Source organism: Podarcis bocagei (assembly GCF_964188305.1).
Source record: "Podarcis bocagei genome assembly, chromosome: 14".
NCBI classification, from domain to species: Eukaryota; Metazoa; Chordata; class Lepidosauria; order Squamata; family Lacertidae; genus Podarcis; species Podarcis bocagei.
Window position 1 is genome coordinate 35,139,228 of NC_138139.1, and position 26,935 is coordinate 35,166,162.

The 26,935-nt window shown below is 42.9% G+C and overlaps 1 protein-coding gene across 29 annotated transcripts in view; it reads right to left on the reverse strand.

Moving 5' to 3' along the window:
• The window catches only part of RBFOX1 (RNA binding fox-1 homolog 1), a 1,500,640-nt gene that overhangs the window by 570,676 nt on the left and 903,029 nt on the right, over window positions 1-26,935 (reverse strand). For 2 of the 29 annotated variants that reach the window (XM_081170151.1, XM_081170157.1), the window contains exon 2: window positions 26,752-26,875. The exons of the other annotated variants lie outside the window; for them this stretch is intronic. In XM_081170151.1, coding sequence (XP_081026277.1) covers window positions 26,752-26,875 — 124 coding nt within the window. The remainder of the gene's footprint in view (window positions 1-26,751; window positions 26,876-26,935) is intronic. 29 annotated transcript variants of the gene reach the window in all.

Below are 26,935 nucleotides of genomic sequence, written 5' to 3' on the forward strand. Positions count from 1 at the left end.
CTTCACCTTCCCCATTACTTCAGTCCCTGCTAGGGTGGCTTGGGCCCCTACTGAACCCTTCTCCCCTTTGCAGTGTTCTAGGCAATGTGCTGAACCAAAGGACACCACTCTTTGATGCCAGCCAACCAGCGGATCATGTAGAGCTAGCCAGCTCATTCCCAAAATAATGGGAGCGCCTCCCAGGGTGGCCACATTAAACGCTATCAGTTCTGTGTGCCTTGCCACCCTCATTATCATTGGGACAGTCTGCAAGCGGACTCCTCCTCCCAACAACTCCCTGCCATCAATCGTGGTCACCTGCAGGGGGTTGCTTAAAGGGATGGTCTGTATCTGGTGTTCAGCAGCAAACTCCTTGCTCATAAAATTGCAGGAGCTGCCTGAGTCCAATAGCGCCTTTATTTTTAGGGGATGCCCATTCTGCAGCTCTAGCGACACTTCAATCACTAGAGCAGGTCGAGGAGCTTCTGGCACGGGCACTTTCACTGCTCTTTGGCCTGGCTGCAGTGCCCCAATTGTGGCAACCAGGCGTTGGCTTTTACCTGCTCCGCTCCCCCTTCTTCTCCCCCCTCAACAGCTCCCACCATCCCTTGCCATTCCTTCCTCTGGGGGCAGACTCTGGCAAAGTGGCCTGGCTGTTGGCAGAGATAGCATTTCCGGGGGCCCTTTCCCTCCTTCTTAGCTCCCTCGCTGGTTTTTGAAAATGCGCGCGCGCGCGCTGTTCCGATTTCCATCGGCTCTGCCGGCGGGAAAGCTGGCTCAGGAATGTCTGGAATGCGGAACTCCTTCCAACGTTCCCCTCTCCCTTCCCGCCTCTCCAAGGCTCTTGCCTCCTGCCGCGCTCCTATGGTCAGCGCAGATTTGGTCAGCTGATCCATAGACTCCGCCCTGGGGCTCCGTGCCAGCTCGTCTTTCACCCCCGAAGAAAGACCTTCTTCAAATAGCATTTGAACGGGTGCCGCCGATAAATCCCAACTCAGTCTGTGAATCAGCATGGTAAACTCAGTCCAATATTCACGGACAGATCGACTCCCCTGCTTACAAGCCATTAGCTGTCTGCGCACCACCCCTTCCTCAATATCGCTGGAAAACATGATATCCATTGCACGAAAGAACTTCATTGTGTCCTTTAGTATGTCATTGTGCGTTGCCATTAGGGGTCGAACCCAGTCTCTAGCCCCTTTCTCAAGATGCCCAATTACAAAAGCAACTCGCGATTCCTCATCAGGGAACTCATCGAACTGCACATTAAGGGCATATTGCATCTCTGTCCTAAAAGCATGGTAGTCCTTGGGGTCCCCCCCAAATTTCTGCACCAATCCTGGTACCTTTCTGGGGAATTGAGTGGCTCTCCCCTTCTTGTCTGCATCCTGAGCCCTTCTCTCCTCCAGCCTCGCCGTCTGCAGGGCCAGTTGAACCTCCAACGCTCGGTATCTATCTTCCAAGCTTGGACCAGCTCCAGCCCCTGCTCCTCCGGTTCCGGTTGGTTCGCTCATGATGCCTTCTCTTGCACAGGCAGCGTACAAAGACTGTCGGACTGCTGTGAGGGTTTGATTAGCTGCTTGTGCGTGAAAACGTGCTCCCTCAGAGTTTGTGCGCCCCCACAAACCTCCGTGTGTGACGGAGCTCCTCAGACATGTCTGCTCTAGTCACTAGTAGAGTCCGACAGTGGCTGTCTGCGGAAGCGTTTCCAGCAAAGAAGTTCCTTAACGGAAACGCGTCTCCTGGACTCACGGCGTGACAGTTTCCTGCGAGGTATGGGTCTCCCTATGGGAGACTCCGATACCTCACCACTGTTCTCGCTGGAAGCCTCCCTGAGCCCTCCCTCCTGCTCGCATTCCCTCAGAGACCCACTCCTCCCCCTGCTGGTCCCTGCTTCAGCAGTTGAGTCTCTTTCATCCTGCCTGAGTCCCTCCACCACCTGATGCTCTGATGGCAGTTCCCTGACACCTATCTACACCACAAATAGATTTATAATAGTTCAATTGTCATGACTGCTGTCAAGAAATCCTGGGAAATGCAGTTAGCTGGGAGTGCTGAAATAGTCTCTGTTAGTGGCCCCTTTCTGCAGAACTGCAATTCCCAGGGTTCTCAGAGTAGAGGAAATGACAGCAAAGTTGGTTCTGAAGTATATTAATGCCCTTTGTGATTCCTTTCATCTCAAATTTCAAACTCCTACCAGCCCCAGCCCCCATTAGAGATGATGGGAGTTGTAGTCCAACAACATATGGAAAACACCACATTGGCTACGCCTGTGCTGTTATGTCAAATTTTAAAGGTTGAGAGGGTTGCTTTTATTTCTCTGACTACAGTCCCTTATTATCTGCATATGTTAATAAACCTAACTTCAACATTGACCCCTTCACTGTACTCTTTTCAGTGCCTGCTAAAACATTTTTGTTTACTGTAGGTGAGCCTATCTGGATCCATTGAATGTTGACATGTGTTTGGATTTATTGTTTGTTACCTTGTCATGATTTTTCATGATTTTTGAATGTTTTAAATAGTTGCTTTTAACTGCTTTTTACTTATATTTCCATTGTTTTGTTCTTTTTGTAAACTTATTTGAAGGTTGGCTTGTTTGTTACTTTACACTCAAGTAGAATTTAAATTGCGTGTGTGTGTGTGTGTGTGTGTGTGTATGTAAAAAATGAACAAAACAATAAAATAATAAATAAGTGCTATTGAGTTCAGCCTAGACCAATGGGCATAGGAGGCAACTTTAGCATCCCCCCCCCTATTTTACACTTACTGAAATTACTGGACCTATGACAGTCCATTGAAGACAGGAGTGCCTGGCGTGCTCTGGTCCATGGGGTCATGAAGAGTCGGACACGACTAAACGACTAAACAACAACAACAACAACATGACAGTCCATTAATGTCAATGGGTCTACTCTGAGTAGGATTAACTTTGGGTACTACTCTCTTATATTTTCTCTTCTGTTTCATAGTATACATCCACACACCACAGCCAAAGAAGCCTAAACAAAGAAGTGATCACACCCTTACCAACAAAATTTCCTCCCCTGCAAATTTTGAGGATGCCATCTTCATTTTAACAGATCCACCCAAAGTGGGAACATCCCATCTGATTCATTGTTTTGTTCTCTGGAATCTCAGTGGCTGCATCTTCATATCTGGTTAAAAGCTTATTTCTTGAGCCTCAGATAATCGAGCACATTCAAAAATGCTAATCCTGAAAACCTCTGTCTTAATTTGTTCAAGTTAATTTGGACACTGGCTAACCAACAGGACTTATTTCCACTTACACATTTCCCTGGCAGTGTATATTTTCAGGTAATCGTGAAACAATTGTCTTGGGTTTTTTTCTTCCTTTCAGGGTTTTATTTTTTCCTGTCTAAAATGAAAGACTATCAAATCCTCAGTAACGTATTTAGACAAGACTCTGAGAAACAGTTTTGCGTATCACTTTGGCACTGAGAGTGCAATTTCCGTGACATGAAAAAAGGTCCTGCCGAACAGCCAGATGGTAAATAAGCCACAGTTCATCACTTAGGTTCATACAGCACATTACCTCACATTTTTCATCAATTCCCACTCTAAACTTAACACAGTGAATACAACAGTGAAGAGTCACATCTTTCTTCTGCACACTATCAATCTGGCCCATGAATATTAATCTCTCTCGTATCTCCAGAAGTAATTACTTCTAATAAGCCAAAGAGTTTCTACTCGATAAGTTAAAACTAGAGTGAAGCGAAAGGAAAGGAGGGAGTAGGATGTGAAGTGATTCTAAGAACACTGTTGCTTCCCTGCTTGGCTCTGTGGCTGAGCTGACACACAGGCTGCATTCAGACAGTGCTTTATTCTGTCTTCATGACATTTCCTGCTAATATTTTCTGCACACACAACCCACTTCGGCACCTCAGTACTCACTCCTAACTCTAGATCATTTATGAGCAAAGCACAGGCCCCAATACTGATCCTTGGGGTAGTCCACTTCTCTCCATTTGAAGAACTGTCCATTATTCCCACTCTTTGCTTCTGGAAACTTAACCAAACCCTGAGTTTGGTTCACTGACTGCAAAGCTTACTTGAGAGTCTTATTAAGAATTTGGGGTTTCGTTGGGCAGAATGGGGTATCCTGGCCCACTCACCCTGTTGTTGAACTCACACATCTAATGTGCCTTGACATTCTGTCAGTGGGAGCTCCATCTAGCTCATGGAGCAGGAATCTGAAAAAGTTCCATGGGATGAGTTACTGCCCGCAACTGTTAAGGAAGGCTCCAACTGTGATGGGCTGGAAGGGATCTATAGCAGCCAGCTCCCAGCACCACCAGTACAGTGGTACCTTGGTTTAGGAATAGCTTGGTTTATGAACAACTTGGATTAAGAACACTGCAAACCCGGAAGGAGGTGTTTTGGTTTGTGAACTTTGCCTTGGAATAAGAACATGTTTCGCTTCCTGTTGAATGTGTTCCATTTGTAAATTGAGTCCCCTGCTGCTATGGGAAAGCACACCTTGGTTTAAGAACACTTTGGTTTAAGAACAGGCTTCCGGAACAGTTTGTAAACCAAGGTTTACAGGCTTCCAGAACAGTTTGTAAACCAAGGATTAACTTTGGGTAGTACTCTCTTATATTTTCTCTCTTATATATTTCTGTATTCTAGTCCTTCAGACAGTCAGATGTGTCTCTGTGAGTTTATGCTCCAGTCCTGGGCAACTGATCCCACAGCTTAAATATAGTCTGCTAACCTCACCAGCCAGTGGAGACACACCAGACTTTAGAAAGTTTGCAACTACTACAATATGCAACCATATGCTTAGTTAAATTGCTTATCTCTAAAAGGCATTAGGATGTCTGTTTAACTGTCACATTACAGTGTCAAGTAAAAAGGCTAAAGACATTGTAAAATATAATTTAGAGATGGGAGCCCCTTTATGTGTGTTTGTATGTGTGTGTGTGTTAATTTATGTGTGCAATTTCATGTTTGTATTGGATTTATACTGAATGTTGTTTTATTTTAGTCTGTTGTAAACTGCCTCTGATACACTCTCTCTCTCACACACACATCATAAAAGGAAATACACTGAGTGGAATGCTGACTCGTCACTCCTAAAATTATGAATAGGCACTAAAAGGAAATACAGAAGTTCATAAGAAGTTCATGCACTCTCTGGTCTTATGATATGTATTGCACATTTTTTTAATGCAAAAGCTTACGCAGAATTAGATGCTCAATTCATGCTGATTTCAGTTGCAGCAAAGTACCTAATCACCTTCACAGAAAGTCTGAAAATGCTCATGTCTGTTTCAATTATCCCCCTCCCTGAATATAAAAATAAGAGATGAATTGCAGAGAGCAGAGTTATCTTACATGGCTAGTTTTCAAACTGTCCTGCAGTTCCTTGGAATCATATTAGGGGATTCATCATAGAGGAGATTAGTAATGGTGGAGAAAATCACCTAAAAAGACATGGTGCCTCAATTTGCAAACTCTAGGGATGGACTCTGTAGCTGCTCTTTGCATCTGAACCAAACTTTTCGGTCCATTTTTATTTCACAATACAAAGGCGGCAGGGGAAAGAACATCAAAAGAGGCTGGCTGCTGGATCAGGCCAATGGTCTATCCAGTCCAGCATCCTGCCCTCCCAACTGGATGCCATTATGGGAAGCCCATAAGCAAGACCTTCTCAAACCCAAGGGATGTCAGAGCCAGGGAACGAGACACCAAAAAGGAGCCTTCTTTTTCATTTCCTTTCTACAAAGTATCTGACGATGCTAACCAGGCCTGACAGAGGGCTAGAGGGAAATGTAGAAATATATCTCTCTCATTTGAACTCAGGCTCATAGATGAGTTTAGAGGAATCGGGGCTTTGACAGAAAGAGTGTGCCATCCTCCCTTTGGTTGTTATAGGCCTCAGTTCAAAGTCATCATCTTAAATGTAAGCTTTCAACTCCCATGGAGGATCTGTGAGGACTCAGGCAAACTCACGCATTGCAGTAGAAACCTAAACTGGAGGGAATGTTATCCTTTCAAAGGGTGGCTGTTGTTGTTTGGTTCATGTTTTCTTTTGGAAAGTGTGAATTAGGTGGTTTTACCTTTAAATGCAAAGCGTATTGAATTGACTGAGATGAGCTCTTAGTGTGTAAATGAATGCTGATGGTGCCAACGATGATGATGCCATTTTCCAGATTGTTGAGAGGCATTTGTAAAGATGATTTCTGCACACTAGAAGCAGCAGCGTTGCTCTTGGTAAAAAGTTGCTGTGACTTGTTGAGGCAGTGAGGAGACGACTGGTAGCAATGTTCTCAAACAAAAAACCAAATATCCGCTAACTCCATTTAACCAGAGAAGTAGGGGGAGGGGGAAGTTTTTAATGTCTGTTGTTGTTGTTGTTGTTGTTGTTGTTGTTGTTGTTGTTGTTGTTACTATTTTAGTGCCTGCTAAAAAACAAAACATTTTTGTTTAGGAAAGTCTATTCAGATATGTAGAATGTTGACATGTACTCTAATCTCTTTTTCCCACAGCTTATTGTAGATCTTAATTATTTTTCAGTAACTGTTTTGGGTTTTTTTTACTGGTAATTTTATTGATTCATTCTTTTTGTAAATGGATTACAAACTAGCCGTATATTTTTTTCATTTATTAAATGCCTATACCGCTATTCATCCAAGGATCAAAGGGTGGTTTACAATATAAAAACACAAAAATGCATAATATAGTAAGAAACCAAAATAATAGCCCTACCAACACCCAAAGCTTAAAAGGTCATTGATTGCTTAATTATCCAAAACCCTGGGAGAAGAGGAATGTTTTTGCCTGGCACCTAAAGATATGTAATGAAGGTGCCAGGTGAGTCTCCCTGGGGTGAGCATTCTAAAAATGGGAAGGCACCACAGAAAAGGCCTGTTCTTGTGTTATCACACTCTGGACCGCTTGTGGAGGAGGCACACAAAGAAGGGCCTCATATATCAATATTAGAGTGTGGTGTTGGGGTGAGATATTAATAGGAACATGTCAGTGACACATGCACACACGTGTATATCATGCCTTGCTCATCACATGCTACTACTTGTAGCATGCTAATAGTTTAATATTTGTATCATATTTATTTGAACGTTCTGATAACATGTGCACACACAGACACTACCCTACCACAGATTTGGACAGGCTGTTGTAGGTCATCTATTGCAATCCCTGCTCAAGGCAGGCAATCCAGAGGAAGAACATCCCCAGCTGATGGGTGATCTGTCCCTGACGGAAGACATTAAACTATTGTACAAGCAGATAAATAACTGAACTACAGAAATGCAGACACTGTCGTAAAAGAGGTTAAGGAGTCCATGGAGGGGGGTGGGGCAGGGCCAAGGAACAGCTGGGAGGGAGATACTAAACTACCACACTGAAAATGTGAAAAGACAAAATAATTCTACTATTACTAATACAGGCATGCTTCGGGTTGAAGTAGCTTCAGGATGAGCATTTTCGGGTTGTGCTCTGTGGCGACCTGGAAGTAATGGAGCACGTTACTTCCGGGTTTTGCCGCTCACGCATGCGCAGACGCTCAAAATGATGTCATGTGCATGCGTGGAAGCAGCAAATCGTGACCCGCACACGTGCAGACGCGGGTTGTGTTCGCTTCACATTGTTAATATGGTTTTAGTATGAAACACCCATTCTTGCAAGCAAGTTTTTCAAATGGCATGCATTCTAACAAGACTTGTGCCAGCTTCTTCATGCACCCTTTCCCCTAAAATTCAGAGGTAGGGGAAGCTTTTACATTCCAAGGGCCACATTCCCTTTTGTGCAACCTTCCAAGAGCCATATGCCAGTGGTGGGAAGGGCATATCCACCAATATGAAACAGCCCCAAACCAGCACCCATCTTCTGGGGCCGCACTCCCATGTAAGCCCTCAAAAAAGCACTTTTTTTCAATGAGAGAATGCCCCCCCACCAAAAAAACCCAACAACATGAGATTGTGGTGGCCATTTTGGCTGCCGTCCTATTGTGATAAAAATGGAAAGTCCATTCCCCACCACCACCAATGGAAGTTGGCAGGTATGGCAGGGCCAGAAGCAAGTGGGCGGAGCAACATGTGGAAATGTTACCTTTGTACAGTAGGTTAGCTTCTAAAGGTAAAAAGGTAAAGGGCCCCTGGACAGTTAAGTCCAGTCAAAGGCGAGTATGGGGTTGTGACGCTCATCTCACTTTCAGGCTGAGGGAACTGGCGTTTGTCCACAGACAGCTTTCTGAGTCACATGGCCAGCATGACTAAACCCCTTCTGGAGCAACAAAATCATGGTGATGGAAACCAGAGTACATGGAAATGCTGTTTACCTTCCTGCCACAGCAGTACCTATTTATCTACTTGCACTGGCATGCTTTCAAACTGCTAGGTTGGCAGGAGCTGGGACAGAGTAACAGGAGCTCACCCCATCTCAGGGATTCGAACCACCAACCTTCTGACTGGCAAGCCCAAGAGGCTCAGTGGTTTAGACCACAGCGACACCCGCATCCCTGTTAGCTTCTACATACACTTAAGTACACCTCTCTATCCTCTATCCAGAAAAGCACATTTCAGATGAAACTTATTCTACTGATACATTTCCAGAGCAGCACCAAGTCTGTCTCTCTTCATGCATATCCCTTCTCCTGTTTCTTGTTTCTGGTGAATGAAGAAGTCCAAACATGAATCTGAAGCTTTGCAAACTTTCTTTTAGAAAGTTAGAATTATTATTTTAAATTGAAACATCCCAGAGTATAATTAAAGTGGCTCTGTGAGGCGCCATTTCATATAAATGGATATTTGTTCCAGACCACTGATCAGTGCAGCACACAGATAATTGATGTTACCCATGTTGTGGAGAAAACATGTACTGTTCCTGACACCAAATGAAAGAAAGCTTTGTTCATAATTTGTGCAAACTTGCTGCATCTTCCTTTTTCTAAGCACAATAAATGTTTGCTTTAAACAGTTTGCTTACAAAACAATATGAGGGATTGAGCGAGGATGGGGAGAGTTCAATGTTCTCTCATGTCCTGGTTGGACCATGCAGGCCTGTCTTTAGCATATGCACTGCCAGGGTGCAAAAATCCACCCAGCGCCCCCAAATTTAGTTTAGCCCCCAAATCTTCCTCCTGAAGCCTCGCAGGCAAAGCTTGAGAGAACTTTTCTCCCTCCTCCTTTTGCTTTCTAAAAGACTCTCATTCCACAAGAGAGAAGTGGGGACTGTGTTTCGGGTAAACTAGTCTCTCGGCTGGTCAAGCCCCCCAAAAGGAGCTTCCAAACGCCACCTCTGCCCTCACCCAAGACACAAAAGAGCCCTTTTTTACCACCAGCACGAGCCCCCACCACCTCCTCTGCAGGCGAACCGCTAGAATTGGACCCCTTGGGGGGAGGAGGCAGGGAGCCCCCACCTGCAGCCTGCTCAGTGGGGCCGGTGGAGGAAAGCAGGGTCTTGAAGACAGCAGAGCAGGAGGCAGCAACAGTTGCTGCTGTTTCTTTGTTCTGGAGGTGCCTCTTTCTTCCCCCGCCGGTTGCAGTGAGCGGCCTGCCAGGTGCAGGGCTGACTCAGAGCCGCCCATGCTATGCCAGCCAGAGGGGCGCGTGGCACTGGCGGTGGGGCGAGCACTGCTCCGGAATGGCCGCTCCGCCACTGCCATGCCTCGGTCTCACCAAGTTGCAGCTCCTCTGGCCGCGCTCCATGACCCGCTCCTGCCCATGGGGGTCCCCACTTGCTCATGCCCCTCCCACTGCGCCAGCGCCTCAGCGTGGAAGAAGGGACCAGCCGCGGATGAGCGCTTCTGGGAAGGACCTCCTCACAATCCAGCAGAAGAGCCAGGGTCCCCTGGGTGCAGCCACATGGCCACAGCCCAGATACTGCCGTCGACGCATGCCCCTCCCTGGCCCCATGGCGCCTTCACACGAGACGCCTCAGATTATTTCATAACAGGTAGATAGTTAAGAGTTTAGGCGGCTTCAGCAGCAGTTGCCTGGCACCCCCCAGAATTCAGCGCCCGGGTGCCCCACACCCCTTGCACCCCCTAGGTAAAGATGGCCCTGGGACCATGATCTGTTTAAGTTTGGACTGACAATGGCAATCTCAGATCCTGTAAGGTTGATGGCCTGCCCTCAAAGACTGATGGCACTTAGTGTGTTATTGAATGCTGTGAAGAGTTTTCCAGTAGAGAAAGCTGGTGATCCTGTTGAAGCCCTGGTCTTTCTGTGGAACGGCAAAATGAAATGGGTGGTTGACATGGTCAAGAAGGCAATCAATAAATCAAAGATGTTATCATCATCATCATCATTTGGTTTTCTTATTTTTTTCTATTACAATTCCAAATAAACTAAATAATAAAACAGAATTTGCACGAGACATGAAGCACAAATGCTTATTCAGAATTTAATGACAGACTTTTATTATGTATATGGATGGAAACAAAAATAGAGGATTCCCCTCACATAAAACTTTTTGGTTAATGTAAACAGTCTGGAATAAGAACACGTTATTTGGCTGTAATTTTGAATATATTGCTTAAACACAAGTGTCTGGATTAGGTTAGGTCGTTTTATTGTGCATCTGCATATTGTTATATGTAGAAAAAAATTAAACCAAATGTTAATAATAATTAAACATCTTAAAAATATAAAAAATATATGTAATACAGGGTTTTTATTATATGCACTGTTCACATGGGACTTGTCGCATGATCAGATATATTCCCATTTCTTTTAAATCCCCCTTACCTGAACTAAACTGAAGTGTTTAAGGTAACAGAATGATAAATAGATGGGGAATAATCCCAGGATACAAAATAGCCCTGTGTAAATATAACACCCATTAGCACTTTGCTGAGAACTGCCCCACCCTTTAAAAAGCACAGATAGATCGGCTCCCCGCCTTTAATCCAGTTCAAGTTAGGGTGCTGTAGGTCCTGTTCAATTATGCAAAGGAGGAATGGCGTGCTGTTCATGAAGTTTCATTCCCAGATAGCCACGGATAACACACACGGTAATACATGAGCCCTAGGCAGGTATATTAATCTCCTTAGCTACTGCTCCAGAAATGAAATGTCAGCTATAGCAACTCATTCTTCATCCCCCTTTTCCCCTAGTGCAGCTTTTCAATCACCTTCCATCTGCTACAGATTCTGATAGTCAAACAGGTCAGGAGGAAGACTGGGTCTCTGTGCCTCTCAAACATTCCCTAACCAGGAGCTCACAATGCAAAGTTGTCTTAGCAAAACCTGTTTGGACTTCTTTTGAAGTTCATCAGGCATTTTTGTTATGATGGAATCCCTAAATCCACTTTGAATTTCGTTTTAGCTGAAAATCTGCCAACAGCTCTTGCCTCCAGCTATGCTTCCTTCAGTCCATCTTATGTGTTAGGTATTTGCTTTTGTTTGCTATACCTTCTCACATAATACAGGATGAAGAGATAGTTCTGCTTCTATACCTGAGGACTTGAAAGAGGTTAATGTAACACATTTTCTAAAACAAACAAACTACAAGCATTCAGGACGGGATGTGCTGTCCTGGAAATCGTAGTCCAGTTGGCTTAATGTCTATTCTTGTGAAACTGGTAGAAAGCATTGTTGAAGAAAGAATTACCAAGCAAATAGAAGAACAAGTCTTGCTGATGCAAAATCAGCATGGCTGCTGCAAGCATAAGTCCCAACTCACTAACCTTTCAGAGTTATTTAAGAGAACCAACAACGATAAAGAAGTGATGCAGTTAACACTGTGTACTTAGACTTTCAAAAAGCTTTTGATAAAGTACCTCAACCAAAGACAGTGTGGTGTAGGGGTTAGAATGTTGGACTTGAACCTAGAAGACCAGGGTTCCAATCCCCACTCAGCCATGAAGCTTGCTGGGTTATCTTGAGCTTGTCAGCCTAACCTTCCCCTCAGGGTTGTTGTGGAGATAAAATGAGGAGGCGGGAGAACCATGTATACCACTATACCACTTTGAAATCCTTGGAGAAAAAAGTGGGATATAAATGCGAGGAGGAGGAGGAACCTGAGTAAGATTAGCAGTAATGGAATTAGAGGAGAAGTCCTCTTTTGAATCACTAACTGGTTGAGAAACCAGAAGCAGAATAAATTGACAGTTTTCATGATGGAGGAATGTACAATGTCCCAGGGGAGTGGTTTGGGGACCTGTGCTTTTTAACTTGTTAAGTAGTTATACTGAGTTAGTGGTGAGCAGTGAGGGAGTCAAGTTTAGTACCATGGTCTGATCATGTTATTGTGTTGGTGAATATTTCTAGGGCAGGAGGACTGAAATTCTCCAAGATTTCAAGAGAAATAAGTGTGTGTGTGTGAGAGAGAGAGGGGGGGGGGAGGGAGAGAAATTTTGGCTCACGGAATGTGAAATGATATTCTGTTGTTAAGTTTTCCCTTGGTGGGTGAAGGAAGCAATGGGCAATGAATGGAGGGCAGGAAGGAGCAGGGGCCAACCCCATTGCTTCCTTCAACAGTGTTAAATAATATTAAAAATAGATCCATAGTTGCATCCAAAAATGGGGAGGCCATTTAGCTAAATATGCACCACAGGAGTGCTGAAATTCTCTAAAAGTTTGAGGTTGAAAAAATTAGAAAACAGCTGTCAGAACTGTAGTTTCAGGGATGAGGAAGACCAGCCCTTAAAAGAACTGCCTGTAAAGATTAAGTGGCTCATCCTCACTGGGACCATTAATGCAGGAGGCAGGAAGCCCAAATAGTAGGTGGTGCCAGAGCCAATGACAGCCAGAGCCAACTCATCCTAGTTTTGTTCCCATCCTCCTCCTTGCTCCGTTCTACAAGGGGAACACTGATACTAAGGAGAAGGAAGTCAATGGGCAGTGTCACTTCCTGGACTCATTGTTCAGGAAGAAGGTAGGCAGGTGGGGGATGGCTCAGGGCGGATTGAGGTTGGTGGGGCAGTACCTCACACTCCCCTAATGGAACAGCCTACACCAAGCATACCACACCAGCTTTGTTGAAGGTGGTAGGGTAATAATGAACCATAAACCTGCTCTCTACCCTTCCCTCCAGCAGCCAAATACCTTGGTTTTTCACTTCAGCTTTGTCAATCATCCTCAATATTTGTTGCTGATAGCATCAGAAAACCAATTGTGCAACTCCTGCAATGCATTGTGTGGGGGAATCCTTGGCTAGTGTTATATAACTACTATGCAGGAGACTATCAGGTTTACTTTTGCTATCAGCAAAATGAATAATTTATCGTTTTTTCTCTTTATGCTTGAAACGCCTGGCCAAGCTATTATTTGATTTCATGGGGCTCTCGCTGAATCCATCTGGCTCCCCCATAATTTATAAAGCAATAGCTCAAAGAATAGAAAGGACACTTTTCAAAGCTGGTAGGAAGATTCTTCCATCAGCAAATTTCATCCTAGGCAATTAAGTCACCAGAGACTAAAATACCCTTGGATCAGTGAGAGATTTCAGACCCAATATCTGAGAGAAGGCCCCCCCCCCCAAACAACACACACCTTGACTGCAAGAAACTTTAAGAACAACTTCAAGCTTCCTCAAGCTTCTTCTAGAATCACTGGCTTAGGGCCCACACAAAACTTTATTTTCTCCAAAAACTTTTGCAATGAGTCATGTGTGTCAAAATCAACCCAGTTGTAAAATATTGTTGAATGCCCATTTGGTTTCCTAGGAGTATGACCTGGTAAAAGGTAGTTTCCTCCATATCCTCCAGGGACAGCTGAATGTTCTCTCCTGAGTAGCGATGTCAGAGAATTCTGACAAAGATTGAAGCAGGCACAGAAATTGCCAATGTTCACTTATTTGTCCCATGTCAAAAACATAAATCAATCCAGTGAATGCAATCATTATTCACTGTTGTTTTCATTCTATAAACAGTAAGTAACTGATTATGTGTGCACATTTGCATTGTGTTTCCTATTCACTGAAATGAATGGGATGGAATAATGTGATTTGTGTAATTTCACCACAGCAGAATGCAAGGCGAGCAATGCAGTTTTGGGTGGAAGGTGAACTTCAGTGGAATGGAAACAGTGCTGCATGTGACGAATACAGGGAAAAATGGAAAACAACACCATCTCACATCCCTACTGATGAGACAAAAATAAGAAACTCCATGCACAAAACACATATATCAATGAGCATTTTTCATAACACCCTATCTGGCTTGCTATTTTTTCTATGTGAGAAGGGATTGGCAAAGCAGACCAACATGAAACTGCCCATCTGGATCACACTCTGGATTCTGCTGAATGTGTAGAACAGGTTTACCATACTTAAAATGTACAATATTAATACCATGTTGATATTATTTAATTCCTTCCTAGCACTGTGCAATTGTTTAAAGGGGGGGGGGGGGACAAATGGAAAAGCAATATGGATAGGATTTTTATGAAGGCAACAATGGGGAACCTTGGACCATGGGGCTGATTATGGTCCACCAGGTCTCCCTAGCTGGTTGATCAACCCTCCCCAAGCTACGTGTCCTGCTTTGCACCCCCTTGAGTGTTTTTGCCTAGTATAAGGGCTTCTATCCACCTGCTTTTAACCGTTGTGCAGCACTGTGTAATACTAAGGCATGGGCAGTGTCAAGAAGCAGTGTCTAGGGCAGACCAGGTGGGTAAGAGGGACAGAGGATATCAAAATAGTCCAAGGTCTCACCCCTGTGTCCAAAAGTGAGGAATGAGCAGAATCCTCAAGAAAAAATGTAGGTCACACCAGCCAAAGGATCAGACCAGATGATCCAAAGTCAAAGTGAGCAGAGTTGCCAGGTGGGAGCATAGGCAAGAAGAGCAGGAAAATAAGAAAATTAATCTGAAGGACTCAGACACATGGAAGGTTCAGATACCATTAGTCTCTGTAGCTCAATATTGTCCACACTAGCATCAGCTCTCCAGGATTTCGGAAAGGAGATTTTCCTAGCCCAATCTGAAGATACTGCTGATGGAATCCAAGACCTTTTTGCAGGGAAATAAGATGCCACCGAGCTATGACCCTTCCCCTATGACCCTTCCATAGCAGAACAGTGTTATTCACACCAGAAATCAAAGCTTCTGGACAGTATCACTCACCCTCCTCATAACTCTGTAGTGTATGTACTATGCTAGATAGAAGGTTCCCCCTTTGGACTACTGGGGATTTGTTTCCAAAGACGTTATCAACTTATCAAACCAATTTGTGGCTTTTGCACTCAACCTCTGTCATCAAGGCAGTGTAGCAATGAGCTGCAACTAAGAGTATCTTAGCACTCCTGTTGGATCAATAAATACACAGTTCTGCAGATCCAATCCTTCACTAAAGCTGTTGCACAGTCATTAAAACCTTTGCAATAACTTCCCCACAGGCAGGAATAAAGATGAATTTTACTAAACTGTCTTTAAAACACACACACACACACACACACACACACACACACACACACACACACACACTTTAAAATTTATGGCTGTTGTTGTTATTTTATATTTGTTAGTGACTTTTCTCACTGAGTAATCCAAAGTGACTTAAATTAAATGCAGTTTTAAACAACCAAGTTTTAAAAAAAACCAACACATTAAAAACACAGATATACATGTAAAAGGTAGGATTGATACCACACTGAAAGAGGCCACCATAACGCCCTTCATATTAAGAGTTTCCCCAAAGCCCTGGTATAGAGAAAAGTCTTTGCCTGCTCTAAGACAGCGATCACAATAGGCATGCCCCCCTGGGGAGAGTATTTCACAAATGGGGGGGGCACATCACTGAAAGGGTCCATTCTTGTGTTGCCACTCTCCAAATATTCCATTACTTGATGGGGAAAGATGTAGGTGTGGAAGAAACCATGCTTAAAGTGTCCGTATTTTGAAAAAAGAGACAAACTTTCCCTGCTACAAACTGAATACAATATTATAACACATTTCTAAAATCATGTCTGCCAGGGCCAGACCAAGACATTTTGCTTCCTGAAATAGATCAGCCACCTCACCGTGTGTCCTTAAGCCAATCATTACCTCTCAGCTTAACCTATCTCACAGAGTTGTGGTGAAGATAACCACAGAGAGGGAGGGGCATGTATTTCATACTTAGCTCCTGGAGAGAGGGTAGGAAACAAATGTTACAAAACACACTGCCAACTCCTTCTTTCTTCAAAGCATCTGGGAGCAGGGCATTTCCAAATGAGGCTGGGAAACACAATTTTCTGTACACCTAGTGTAGGGCACTAAGGTTTGTGTAACTCATAGTCACAGGTTTCCCATCCCTCTGCTTCTCATGTAGATAAGCAGGCAGTCTTTTGCGTGGGTAAGGAGGTAAGGAGTTCAGCTTGATATTGGACAGTTTTATTAACAGTATTACATTGCTGAGTAACACAAACAACCCTTCCCCTAAGACTGCAAGAAGAGTCCTGCTGGATCAAGCCAGAAGATTAATCTAGTCCAGCATCATAATCTCACAGTAAACCACCAGGTGCCTCTTCTAGGCAGCCCCAAAGCAAGACCTGAACACAACAGCTATTCTCCCCACTTGTGATTCCCAGCATATTGCTGCAGACACCAAAGGTAAAAAGTCTGCTTGCTTTTCAATAGTTTGTCTAAAACTCTTTCAGAGATGTCCAAATTGGTGGGCACCGCTACACCTTGTGGAACGAAATTCCATTGTTTATCTCAGTGCTGTGTGAAAAAGTACCAGATATTTCTTGTGGTTCATCAACACTCACGATACGGGCTGCATTCACACAACATTTTGTTCCATTTCCCTTAGGTATCCCTAACTGATAAACTTTCACATTACATTTGGGCCTTCGCCTAACATAAAAGCCACTTCCTGAAATCTAGTGGAATATAGTGGAAGTTCAGGACTCATTTCTGTGTTAACTGCTTACAGGGGGGAAAACCATTTGCAACCCCATTAACTCAGGAAATTGAGGGAGTGAAGTGATGGCAGTTTGGGGTGCTATCATAGCATACAGTTCTTTCTTTCCTACCATTTTTATGGGTGAATCATGGGGGGACAGTAGCAGACATACACAGAAGGGTTGTCCAATGAAGTTTGTTTATGTATCATACCACGCCCACTGGTGCAAATGAAATTTAGCATGACATACCAGTATACTGGTCAAAAAGTCACACTTCCCTAATGTAACAGGTACTGCAGTGTGAAAGAAATGTTTGGGGGAAAGGACAGAAGAGCTAGTTTTATAATCAGGAAAACAATATTCCCCATGCCTGAATACACCCACATATTAAAATTCACACAGGAGCTTGAAACCACTATCATAGAGAACAGTGATTTGCAAACACTCTTGACTGATTTAATATGCTTTTATACAGGAAACATCACACTTTTTTCTTTTAAAGCACAGTTCAAAAGTTGACATGAGGAGACTCTTTCCTCCCCTATCAATAGTGACTCCTAAATTCAGTGATTTCCCTGGAAATGTCCCAGTTTATGTCAACTAGCAATTTCACCACCCATAGGCAGGATAATAGAGTTCCTCGAAGCCATAGGATAATCTCTCTTTAGCAAACCATGTCTCCCACTTTAAAGAAAACTTTGATTACACAATGGGATCTTGCACGCCTGACAGAAATTCCCACTTCATGTCCCAGAAGCCCTTTCTGAGAGGCTCAGTGAAAAGCATCAGCTTTTAGGGCAGACTGAGGTCAGCAAAACCCGAAGGTCACAGGTCATTAATATCAAATATAGCAAAAATATATGGCAAAGGGATATCAACCCAGGTTAATGCTCCTATACATCAGCCGGTGAACCACTGAAATAGTCAAACATTTGGAAAAATAGGAGGGAGTATGAAGAAAACTGGAGGGAAGCTAGCGCACAGGGTGAGGTGGGGAAATTTCAACCACTTGCTCTCAAATGTAGTTTCAAACTGAACAGCTCCCATCACTTTGACTGTGAGCTCAAAAATGAATCTTTAATACAAATTGCAACATCCACACCTTTACAGTAATGACCTGTTTGATGTATATTGTATCTATCTATATTAATTACATCATTAATAATACTTTCTTTGAAGCCTGCTCTGTTAATATAAGGATGCCAGGCAATGTATTTCCATCCACTTTCTCAATTGCAAATCATCTTTGAGAAGAAAGGATTGTACATCTAACTATGAAACACTTAAATCATATCAGATTTTTTATTTCCCGGTGATGCAGGGAGGGCGGGGGAAGAGAGAGATTGAACTGCGGGTGGAGGAACAGGGCTGCTGTGTTATTAAAGGTGTTTTGGTTGGCTTATTGTACTGCTTTAATGAGATTAACAGATTAACTAAGCAATTAACATAGGGTACAATCTAGCCACAACTGAGTGTTCTTAAATCCCACTGATTTCAGAGGGGGCAAGTGAAACATGTACCTAACTCCCTCCAACTGAAATCAACACAGGCTAGGAATCACAGCCATTATCACAATGGTAATTTACAATAGGCAATACTACACATTTCTTTGCAAATGTGTATACACATATTGAATCAGGCCACCAGTCCATCTTCCTCACAGTATGGTCTACACCAGGTGTGAGAAACCTTTTTGGGTTGCAAGCCAAATTGGAAAGGTGGCTGAGACCACCCACCTGTCAAATGTGCATCTTTGTAACTCTTCCCCTATCCCTTTTGAATTCCCAATCTTGGAACTTTAAAAAAGGAGTGTGGGGAGACTTGCAAAGACTTTAAAGCAGCCAATCTCCCTGAGATGTGTGTGTGTGCTGTTTTAAAGCCTTTTGCAAAAGTGCTTTTGGAAACACCCACCCTACTTTTTCTTTAAATGAAGGAGAGAGGGGTGGCTTTTTTCCAGTACCTATGTGAAGCACATTAAAGCAGCCCCCATTGCTCCTGATTCAGCTTCTCAAATGCAGGGAAAGCTATTCCTTGGGCGGATCTACGCTCATGGTTTATAATTATAAGGAAGGGTTAAGGACATAAGGGTTATGTTTTGCTTGTAAAGTTATTATTAAAATGTGACACCAGAGGGCGCTGCGGAGCAACCAGGAACCATCAATAGGGAAACTGTTGTTACTGACAAAACAAGGTAAGGGACATTTTTAATTTACTATATGCCCTGTGACATTTTAGAACGATATATCTAATAACATTAAATACAGCAGGTCAGTGTAGATCCACTCCCCCCTCCCCTCTTGGGCTATATAGAAACAGGAGGCGTTGGTGTGCCTCTTCCTCCCGAGGTGAAGGTGGGAAGAGGAGACTACAGTAATTTAAATAATTAAATAACAAACTCAATTATGTCTGACGTCTAACTAGGGTGTATGTTTAGAAGCAAAACAGAATATAAATTACATTATTGCTGTGGTTTTGTAGAACTCTCCCCATTTACTAGATATATAAAGCACAACTGTCCTAGCAAACAAGGTATATACCAATTTGTTACAATAAGCCAATTCTCTCTCTCTCTCTCTCTCTCTCTCTCTCTCTCACACACACACACACACACACACACAGAGAGAGAGAGAGAGAGAGAGAGAGAGAGAGAGAGAGAGAGATGTGGCCAATGCATTGCCAGTTCAGTTATAATAGAGTCAAACTCAGCACAGCAATCTCAAGCTTCAAATGGATGGATACCCTCTTTTGGAACAAATTATATTTTGCACTGATGCATTTCCTCGCTGTGAAGTGAGGAGTGAAAGTCCTGTATCCCAGAGACACAGATGTAATAAAGAAGAAGAAAAGAACAATAACGGTAGTAGTAATAATCCCAAACATGAGCAGTTACGATTACAAAAAAAGGGTTTGGATCCAAAATCTCACCCTTGTTACTATTAAAAAAAATGATCAAAGAAGAAACATCACACCTCCCCTCCATTCACTTTTTTCCATGCCATGCATAATTTTAAACACCACTACTATCATCTTACTCACCTTTCCTCTAAACTAAAAAGCCCCAAATGTTGCAAAATTTCCTCATAGGGGAGCTTCTCCATTGCAGAAATCCTCCCAATAGCCCTCTATGGCAAGCATTACTGATGAACGTCGCACCCCATAGTCGCCTTTGACTGGACTTAACCACCATGGGGTCCTTTACCTTGCTTTTTACCTTTACTGCTATTACTGCTTCCTATTGTAGTAAGTTGCTTGCCTAAGCACCAACTTTTAAGTTTATGGCAAAGTTGTGAGTTGATCAGCCCCTTCCCAGTTCACAGTTTTGGCAACAATTAAACTTTAACTAAACTGAGTGCAACTGCTTAGACAAATCTGTTAATTTTGGTTTCTACTTTTTCCAGTCTTATAATGTATTTTTGTATGATCACTTTGCCCTAGTATATCGCTCGGCTGGAAAACCTGCCTTGCAAAATTCAGAAAAATCCAAATTCTGAAGGATGGTGTTGTTTGCCTGTTGTTTTTGAAAGTGCAAATTAGGCAGGTTCATCTTTAAATGTGAATGCAGAGCAATTTTCACCCCATCCCAAGTGAGGTCTAGCTGCATCTATTTGGGTGTGTTAAAAGGAATACCAGTCGCTGGGAATCACGAGTGAAGAGACTTGCTGTAGCAACTCCTTGCAGGGCATCTCGTTGGTTACTTTAAGGAGAAGATGCTAGACTACACGGGCCATTGACTTGACCCAGCAGGACTCTTCTTATGCTCTAAGGGAGCATCTAGCAAGCAGTCCCTAAATTCACAGTATATTGCTGGTGAATTTTCATGAGGACTTGAGAAAAGCAAACCACAAACTGATATGGAAATGATAGAACTGAGCTTCATACTAGAAAATTGAGAAACTGTGAGAAAAGCCAAACCTGGCAGATTTGCATAACCCTTTATCTCCCACCGCCCGCACCCCCCCTCAAAAAAAGATGGGGAGAAATAAAAGCTTTTGGAATACCTCACATATCCCATAAACTGACTTTTAGATTGTCTCAAGCTGTCCTGGCAAAGCCAGCCCGTTATCTCAAACTTTTGGAAAGCATTCACTTCATTCCAAATCGCATCACTTTTCATAGAGCTATTAACACCGAGACCCTCAGAATAATTGTGCTGGTAGCAGCTCACTCTCCAGGTGTCCTGGTGATGGATACAGTAATAATTCAGTGACAGGAGAGTTCCTGCTATGCTCAAAGATACACACATTTTGTCTTTTTTTTTTCAACCTCCACATTGCTACCCAAATCAAACCAGTATGCATTCACAGGAAGGAAGCCAAAAACATTAGCTTCACTCAAATCTATCTGTACCTATCCTTTCCTTCAGGGAATTCAGGGCAGCACGCAGGAGGGTTTCTGTATCCCATTTTATCCTCGTATTAACCCTGCAAGGTAAGTTTGGTCAGAATTAGACACAACACGTGAGCTCTGATTGCACATCTCCCCCAAAGCAACACAAAAGACAAGTGATGTAATGTTAAAGGTAAAGGGACCCCTGACCATTAGGTCCAGTCATGGCCAACTCTGGGGTTGCGGCGCTCATCTTGCTTTATTGGCTGAGGGAGCCGGCGTACTGCTTCCGGGTCATGTGGCCAGCATGACTAAGCCGCTTCTGGCGAACCAGAGCTGCACACGGAAACGCCGTTTCCCTTCCTGCCGGAGCGGTATCTATTTATCTACTTGCACTTTGATGTTCTTTCGAACTGCTAGGTTGGCAGGAGCAGGGACCGAGCAACAGGAGCTCACCCCGTCGCGGGGATTCGAACCACCGGCCTTCTGATCGACAAGTCTTAGGCTCTGTGGTTTAACCCACAGTGCCACCCGCGTGTAATGTTGGTCCACACTAAAATATCTAGAGTCCACATTCAGGCAACACAATGTCTTTATTGGGACCAATAAAAATGTCACAATATAGTGTGCAAGTTTTTTGACTTCTCCAGAACTCTTAATCAGGGTGAATGTTAAAGAAAGCAGGGGAAGGAGAGGGGGGAATGGTAGTTAAATGTTGACACCATTTAGTCATAATCTTAGAATGGAGTTTAAGCTGAGTTCTACCTGCTTTTAATAATTCCTGCAGTTCGGAACACCTATTCCATTAAACACAGCTTTGTAGGGAATATATATTTTATATTTTCAGGAACATTTAAGAATGCATTCTTCCCCACCATCCTAACTCCCTTTCCAGTATGAAGAATGGTTTTCTTTGTGTTGGTGTGTGTTGGGTGTGTGAATGGATCTCACAAACCTACTTCTTTTGGGTAATCATGATGCATTTAAATCTGCTATGAGGGTGATTACATTTTCTTTTTAGTGACATGGTACAAGGCCTTATTTCAAAATCATTCCTTTTTGCACTTTAGCATGTTAAATTTATGAGCGTCATACTGTAGGCTTTTTTTTTTTGTATTTTTCTCCCCATATTTTAAAAGTGTAACTGCCTTATCAAATATTTAGCTGCCTAATGTCTCAGAGTTTTTTACAACACTGAAAACCACTTTCTCAAAGTAACCATCAAGAAAACTGTGGCCTTGCATCTCTCTCTCAATCTCTCTCTCTCTTTCTCTCTCTCTCTGTTTAAACTTGGCTGGACTGCAGCATTTAAACCAATGTGGAGTGAATGGTGCTTTGTCGGCCACCAACAACTCCCAAAATAAGAGAAACGTATTATCAATATTTAATTGGACAGAGCAGAAATATAACATGCAGTCCGTATTTCTCAAAACGAGAACTATTTTCAGTATATGGCCATTTGTTTTCTAATACATCTTTTACAAACCAGAAGCATTTTCTTCCTTTCATAATACCAGGCTCCTGGCAGTTTAATAGCACCCCCCCCCCCAAAGACATTTGATAAATCCTTACTTGGGTTCTGTTTCTAGTGAGTTTTTAATACTATTAAGGGTCTGAAATTCATCTTTTTTGGAGTAGGCTTCAAGGGGAGAAAATGCTTTTTACCACTATATACAACTAAAGACATCCAGATTAACACTTTTATATTGCAAAAAGGTCATTTGCTAATTTTTCTTCAGGGTGGTGGTGAAGAATTAATTAGATATTTTATTGAACCAACTATATGAATTTTGACCATATTACATCTATTCTCATAGCATGTAAAAGGATGAGGAAACTCCAGTCACTTTTCAAAGTTGCATAGGGTGTCTATCTACACATTCCCCCCAAATTCCCCTCCCCCAAAATGCATCTCCCTCAATACAGGACATATGAGACTACAGATTTGAAAAAAAATAATAATAATGCATGTGGTAGTTTATATTTATAGTCGCAAATTTAGAAATAGTAGCTAGAATAGTTCACTTTAGTTTTGTTGCAGGAAAAAGTTTTGTCAAGCCTAGCATGTTTGTATGCCCTTTTTAATTTTTTAAACTATTTTAATACGATAATGTTACTTCTCGCGTTTTCTCATTGCACCAGCAACCAGAAAATTAAGAGTCAAATTTGTTGCTCAGCTCTTAATGTTCTTTATGCTTTGTTATGCCTTATAGGTAAACAAATAAAACTATTACACACCATATTAAATTGAAATACAGCACATTTCACCAGAGTGGAGGAGAGTGTGGTGTGTGCTTGCACAGTCTGCTCTCCAGACAGGGCCAGATTTAGGTTTGATGGTGCCCTAAGCTACTGAAGGTAATGGGGCCCTTTATATGTCCAGCTGTCCTTTGTCAACAAAAAAGTCACTGTTTTTTTTGTTGAATATATGCTGTATGGTAATTTACGGACCTAATAGGTATCTAAAGCCATTTGTACATAACAAAATATGTATTTTATCAAAGTACATCCATTTTTTTTCCTTTAATTTTTTTTTGGGGGGGGGGCAAGAGAGTGAGGCCCTAAGCTATAGCTTGTTTAGCTTATATGTAAATCCGGCACTGTCTCCAGACACTAACTGTAGACCAGCAACCTCATTGCTATAGTCTGGGCAGAGTCTGTCCATGTTCAGGTCATACTTGATTTCATTTTCCCAATGTTCTCTTACCTGGTCATTTTCACGTTTTATGTTATCTTCGCATGATGTAAATAAACTTCTGGAAATCTAGTGGAATGTAGTGGAAATTTAGTGCTCATTTTCATGTTAATTGCTTTCAGGGGAAAAGCTCTGTTTGCAATCCCATTAAGCCAGAAAATTGCAGGAGTAAAGTGATGGAAGTTTGGGGAAACAAGTACGTACAAAAAGGGTAAGGGAGTGGCAACATGTCTGAGTGCCCCCGTCCCGTCCCGGTTGTTCACTGCTGTGAATGAAACTTAGCATGGTGGTATATCGGCCAAAATAGTTCCATAATGCAACAGGTAATGCAATGTAAAAAGAATGTGGAAAGACAGAAATAAGCCCCAGGAAAACTAAGAGTAATTCCCACTTCTGAATACACCGTCTCTGAAAAGCTTGCAGTGATGAAGCTCACCACAAGGGGCAGCTGTTTCTGACAAACCCGAAATAGAGACTTTGATCTGTAAAACAACACCAAGGTATATTTCCTGCAGATCTACATATGGCCTGGATGTCTGTTAAATGTGAACATTACAGAGACACGTTCTGGTGTTTCTTGTTGTTCTGAGCAAGGAAATAAGTGGTGTAAAATATTTTAAATAATTATGACAGAATCCCTTCCTGAATTTCAGATCACACATAGACTACAGCGCTGCTTTGCACAAAAGCAGATCCCCCCCAATATTATTTTATTCTATCTCTCTCTGCAAAAGGCCTAGTCACAGAGGACCACTGTGGCTCAGATTTACTGCCATGCTTCTTAGAGAAACTAGAAAACTAAAATACCTAAATCTTAAAATCTTCTTCCACCAGCCTTTCAGACAATACCAGCAAATAGTAGATAACAGTCTGAGTGAAATAAACATTTGCTGTGTTAACTTCACATTTCCTTAAGAAATTAAATCATACCCAACTGTATTTTGATATTCATATATATTATTTGATGAGAATAAGGTTCATTTCTCCCTGCCAAAGGAAAATAATGTTTTAAAAAAACCAAACATGGGTGTCCATAGGAATGTAGAGTTGAATGCAAAGTAGAACACTGGCAGTGAGGAGAGGGCCAGTTTCTCACAAAACAATTACAATAATAGCATCGGTACATTTTGCCTTGTATCTCTGGTTCTACAAAGGTTAGAATCTTTTTATTTTAATGAAAGCTAAGAATCGGTACATTGTGTTTCACTGGGGGTGGGGGAATAACTGCCCTCTTCCAATCCACCCCTACAGCAGATGCCTAGGCCTATCGTTTTGCTTTTAGAGAAGGCAAGAAATATACCACTAACCCCCCGCCCCCCAAAAAACCCTTCTTTAAAAAAAACCCTTCCTTTAAAAGGAAGAAAATCCTGAGCCAGTGTGGTGTAGTGGTTAAGAGCGGTAGTCTCGTAATCTGGGGAACCGGGTTTGCGTCTCCGCTCCTCCACATGCAGCTGCTGGGTGACCTTGGGCCAGTCGCACTTCTCTGAAGTCTCTCAGCCCCACTCACCTCACAGAGTGTTTGTTGTGGGGGAGGAAGGGAAAGGAGATTGTTAGCCGCTTTGAGACTCCTGAAGGGGAGTGAAAGGCGGGATATCAAATCCAAACTCTTCTCTTCTTCTTCTTCTTCTTCTGAGAAAGCAAAGAAGCCCCACTTCAAAAAATCAATTCCCTCACCATGTGGACTTTAAATACCTTTAAAGTATTGCTGAAAACAGCAAGGTGAGGGTGGGGGGAGAGAGAGAATAGGCGAAGAATTAGTCAATACTTGTGTACCCCGGAATTAATTAAACCGTCAAAGAAATCAATTACGCACCACATCCCCTCCTCTCTTCACAGCCCAAAGTTACTGAAAGCTCAATAGTTCTTCCCATTTCAGAAGAAAACGTTGTGGGTATTTATGAGTTCGGAAACAAATACGGTATCAGAGTTAATGAGGGGCAAACCTTTAAATGTTTGTCAGAGTGGAACACAACAGATAAAGACCGATGTGCCTGGAAGCTGACCAGGGAAGATTGTAAAGGTTGCTTTCCAAGCAGGTCAGCTCGGTGATGGCCATGAAAAAAGAATCCTTACCTCAAGTTGATGCATTATTATCAATGATGGTGTGACAACAGACCCACAGGTCACTACAGATTAAGCCCCCAAGCCAAGTCCTGTCAGATATTAGCCGTGCAATGCAAGAAGAACAAAGGCAAGGGTGCCATTTTCTTTGCTCAGCCAGTTTTAGGGTTAGCCAAGCAGAACCATAACCAGCCTGTGGTGACCATATTTATGCACTAGCAAAAAAGAAGAACAGTGCCATACCAAAACAAGAAGATGACAAAAAATGAAGGAGTGGTGTTACCTTAAATTGGCAAATTCTAATTTATATGTGCCTTGCAAATATAGAAATAATTACAGGAACTTCAGTAGTACTGCCATACAGCTCAGCATAGTGGGGTGACTGTTGTCAGTGGACCAGCTCAGTGTGCTGTCCGTTCATGTGTGTCTGACCTCATTCATGCCCCTTTCGAGTACTAGCTAAGGCTTTCTACCCCAAGCTCTTCTAATTCACAAAGTGCCCACCTTGTGCATCCATGCAACCAGTGGAGACTGACCCATTTGGGTGAATGGGGCTCTGTCCCACTAACATCAGTCTGCCCTTAGGCAACCTTCCTTCTCCTGCCTTCTTAATTGCATCTAGTACAGAGGGTGGAGCTGTCTGTCAACTACCCCCTCCTTAGTGCAAGCTCAACAAGAAGGAGGATGGAGCCAAAACTAGCATGAGTTGGCTCTGCCTATCATCGATTCTGGTACCACCTACTGTTGGTCTCCCCAACCAACCGGTGGGCACCAGCCACCAGAGATTACAATATTGTTTTGGAGCAGTACCCTACTGCACCCCCCAAAAATAAATCAATTAAATAAAAAATGTGAATCCCATTCATACATACATAGATCATCCAGAGGGGGTGGCTGTGGTAAGGGGGTGCCCCTGCCATTACTCCTTCCTCTTCCTTCTTCTGGTCCCCCAGTTCTACTCCTCCTGCTAATTGTAGCAACGAGGAGGTGATAAACCTGGGGAAAGGGGGAAGAAAGGATGGGGGGATGTCACATGCTGGGGGAGAAACAATTAGT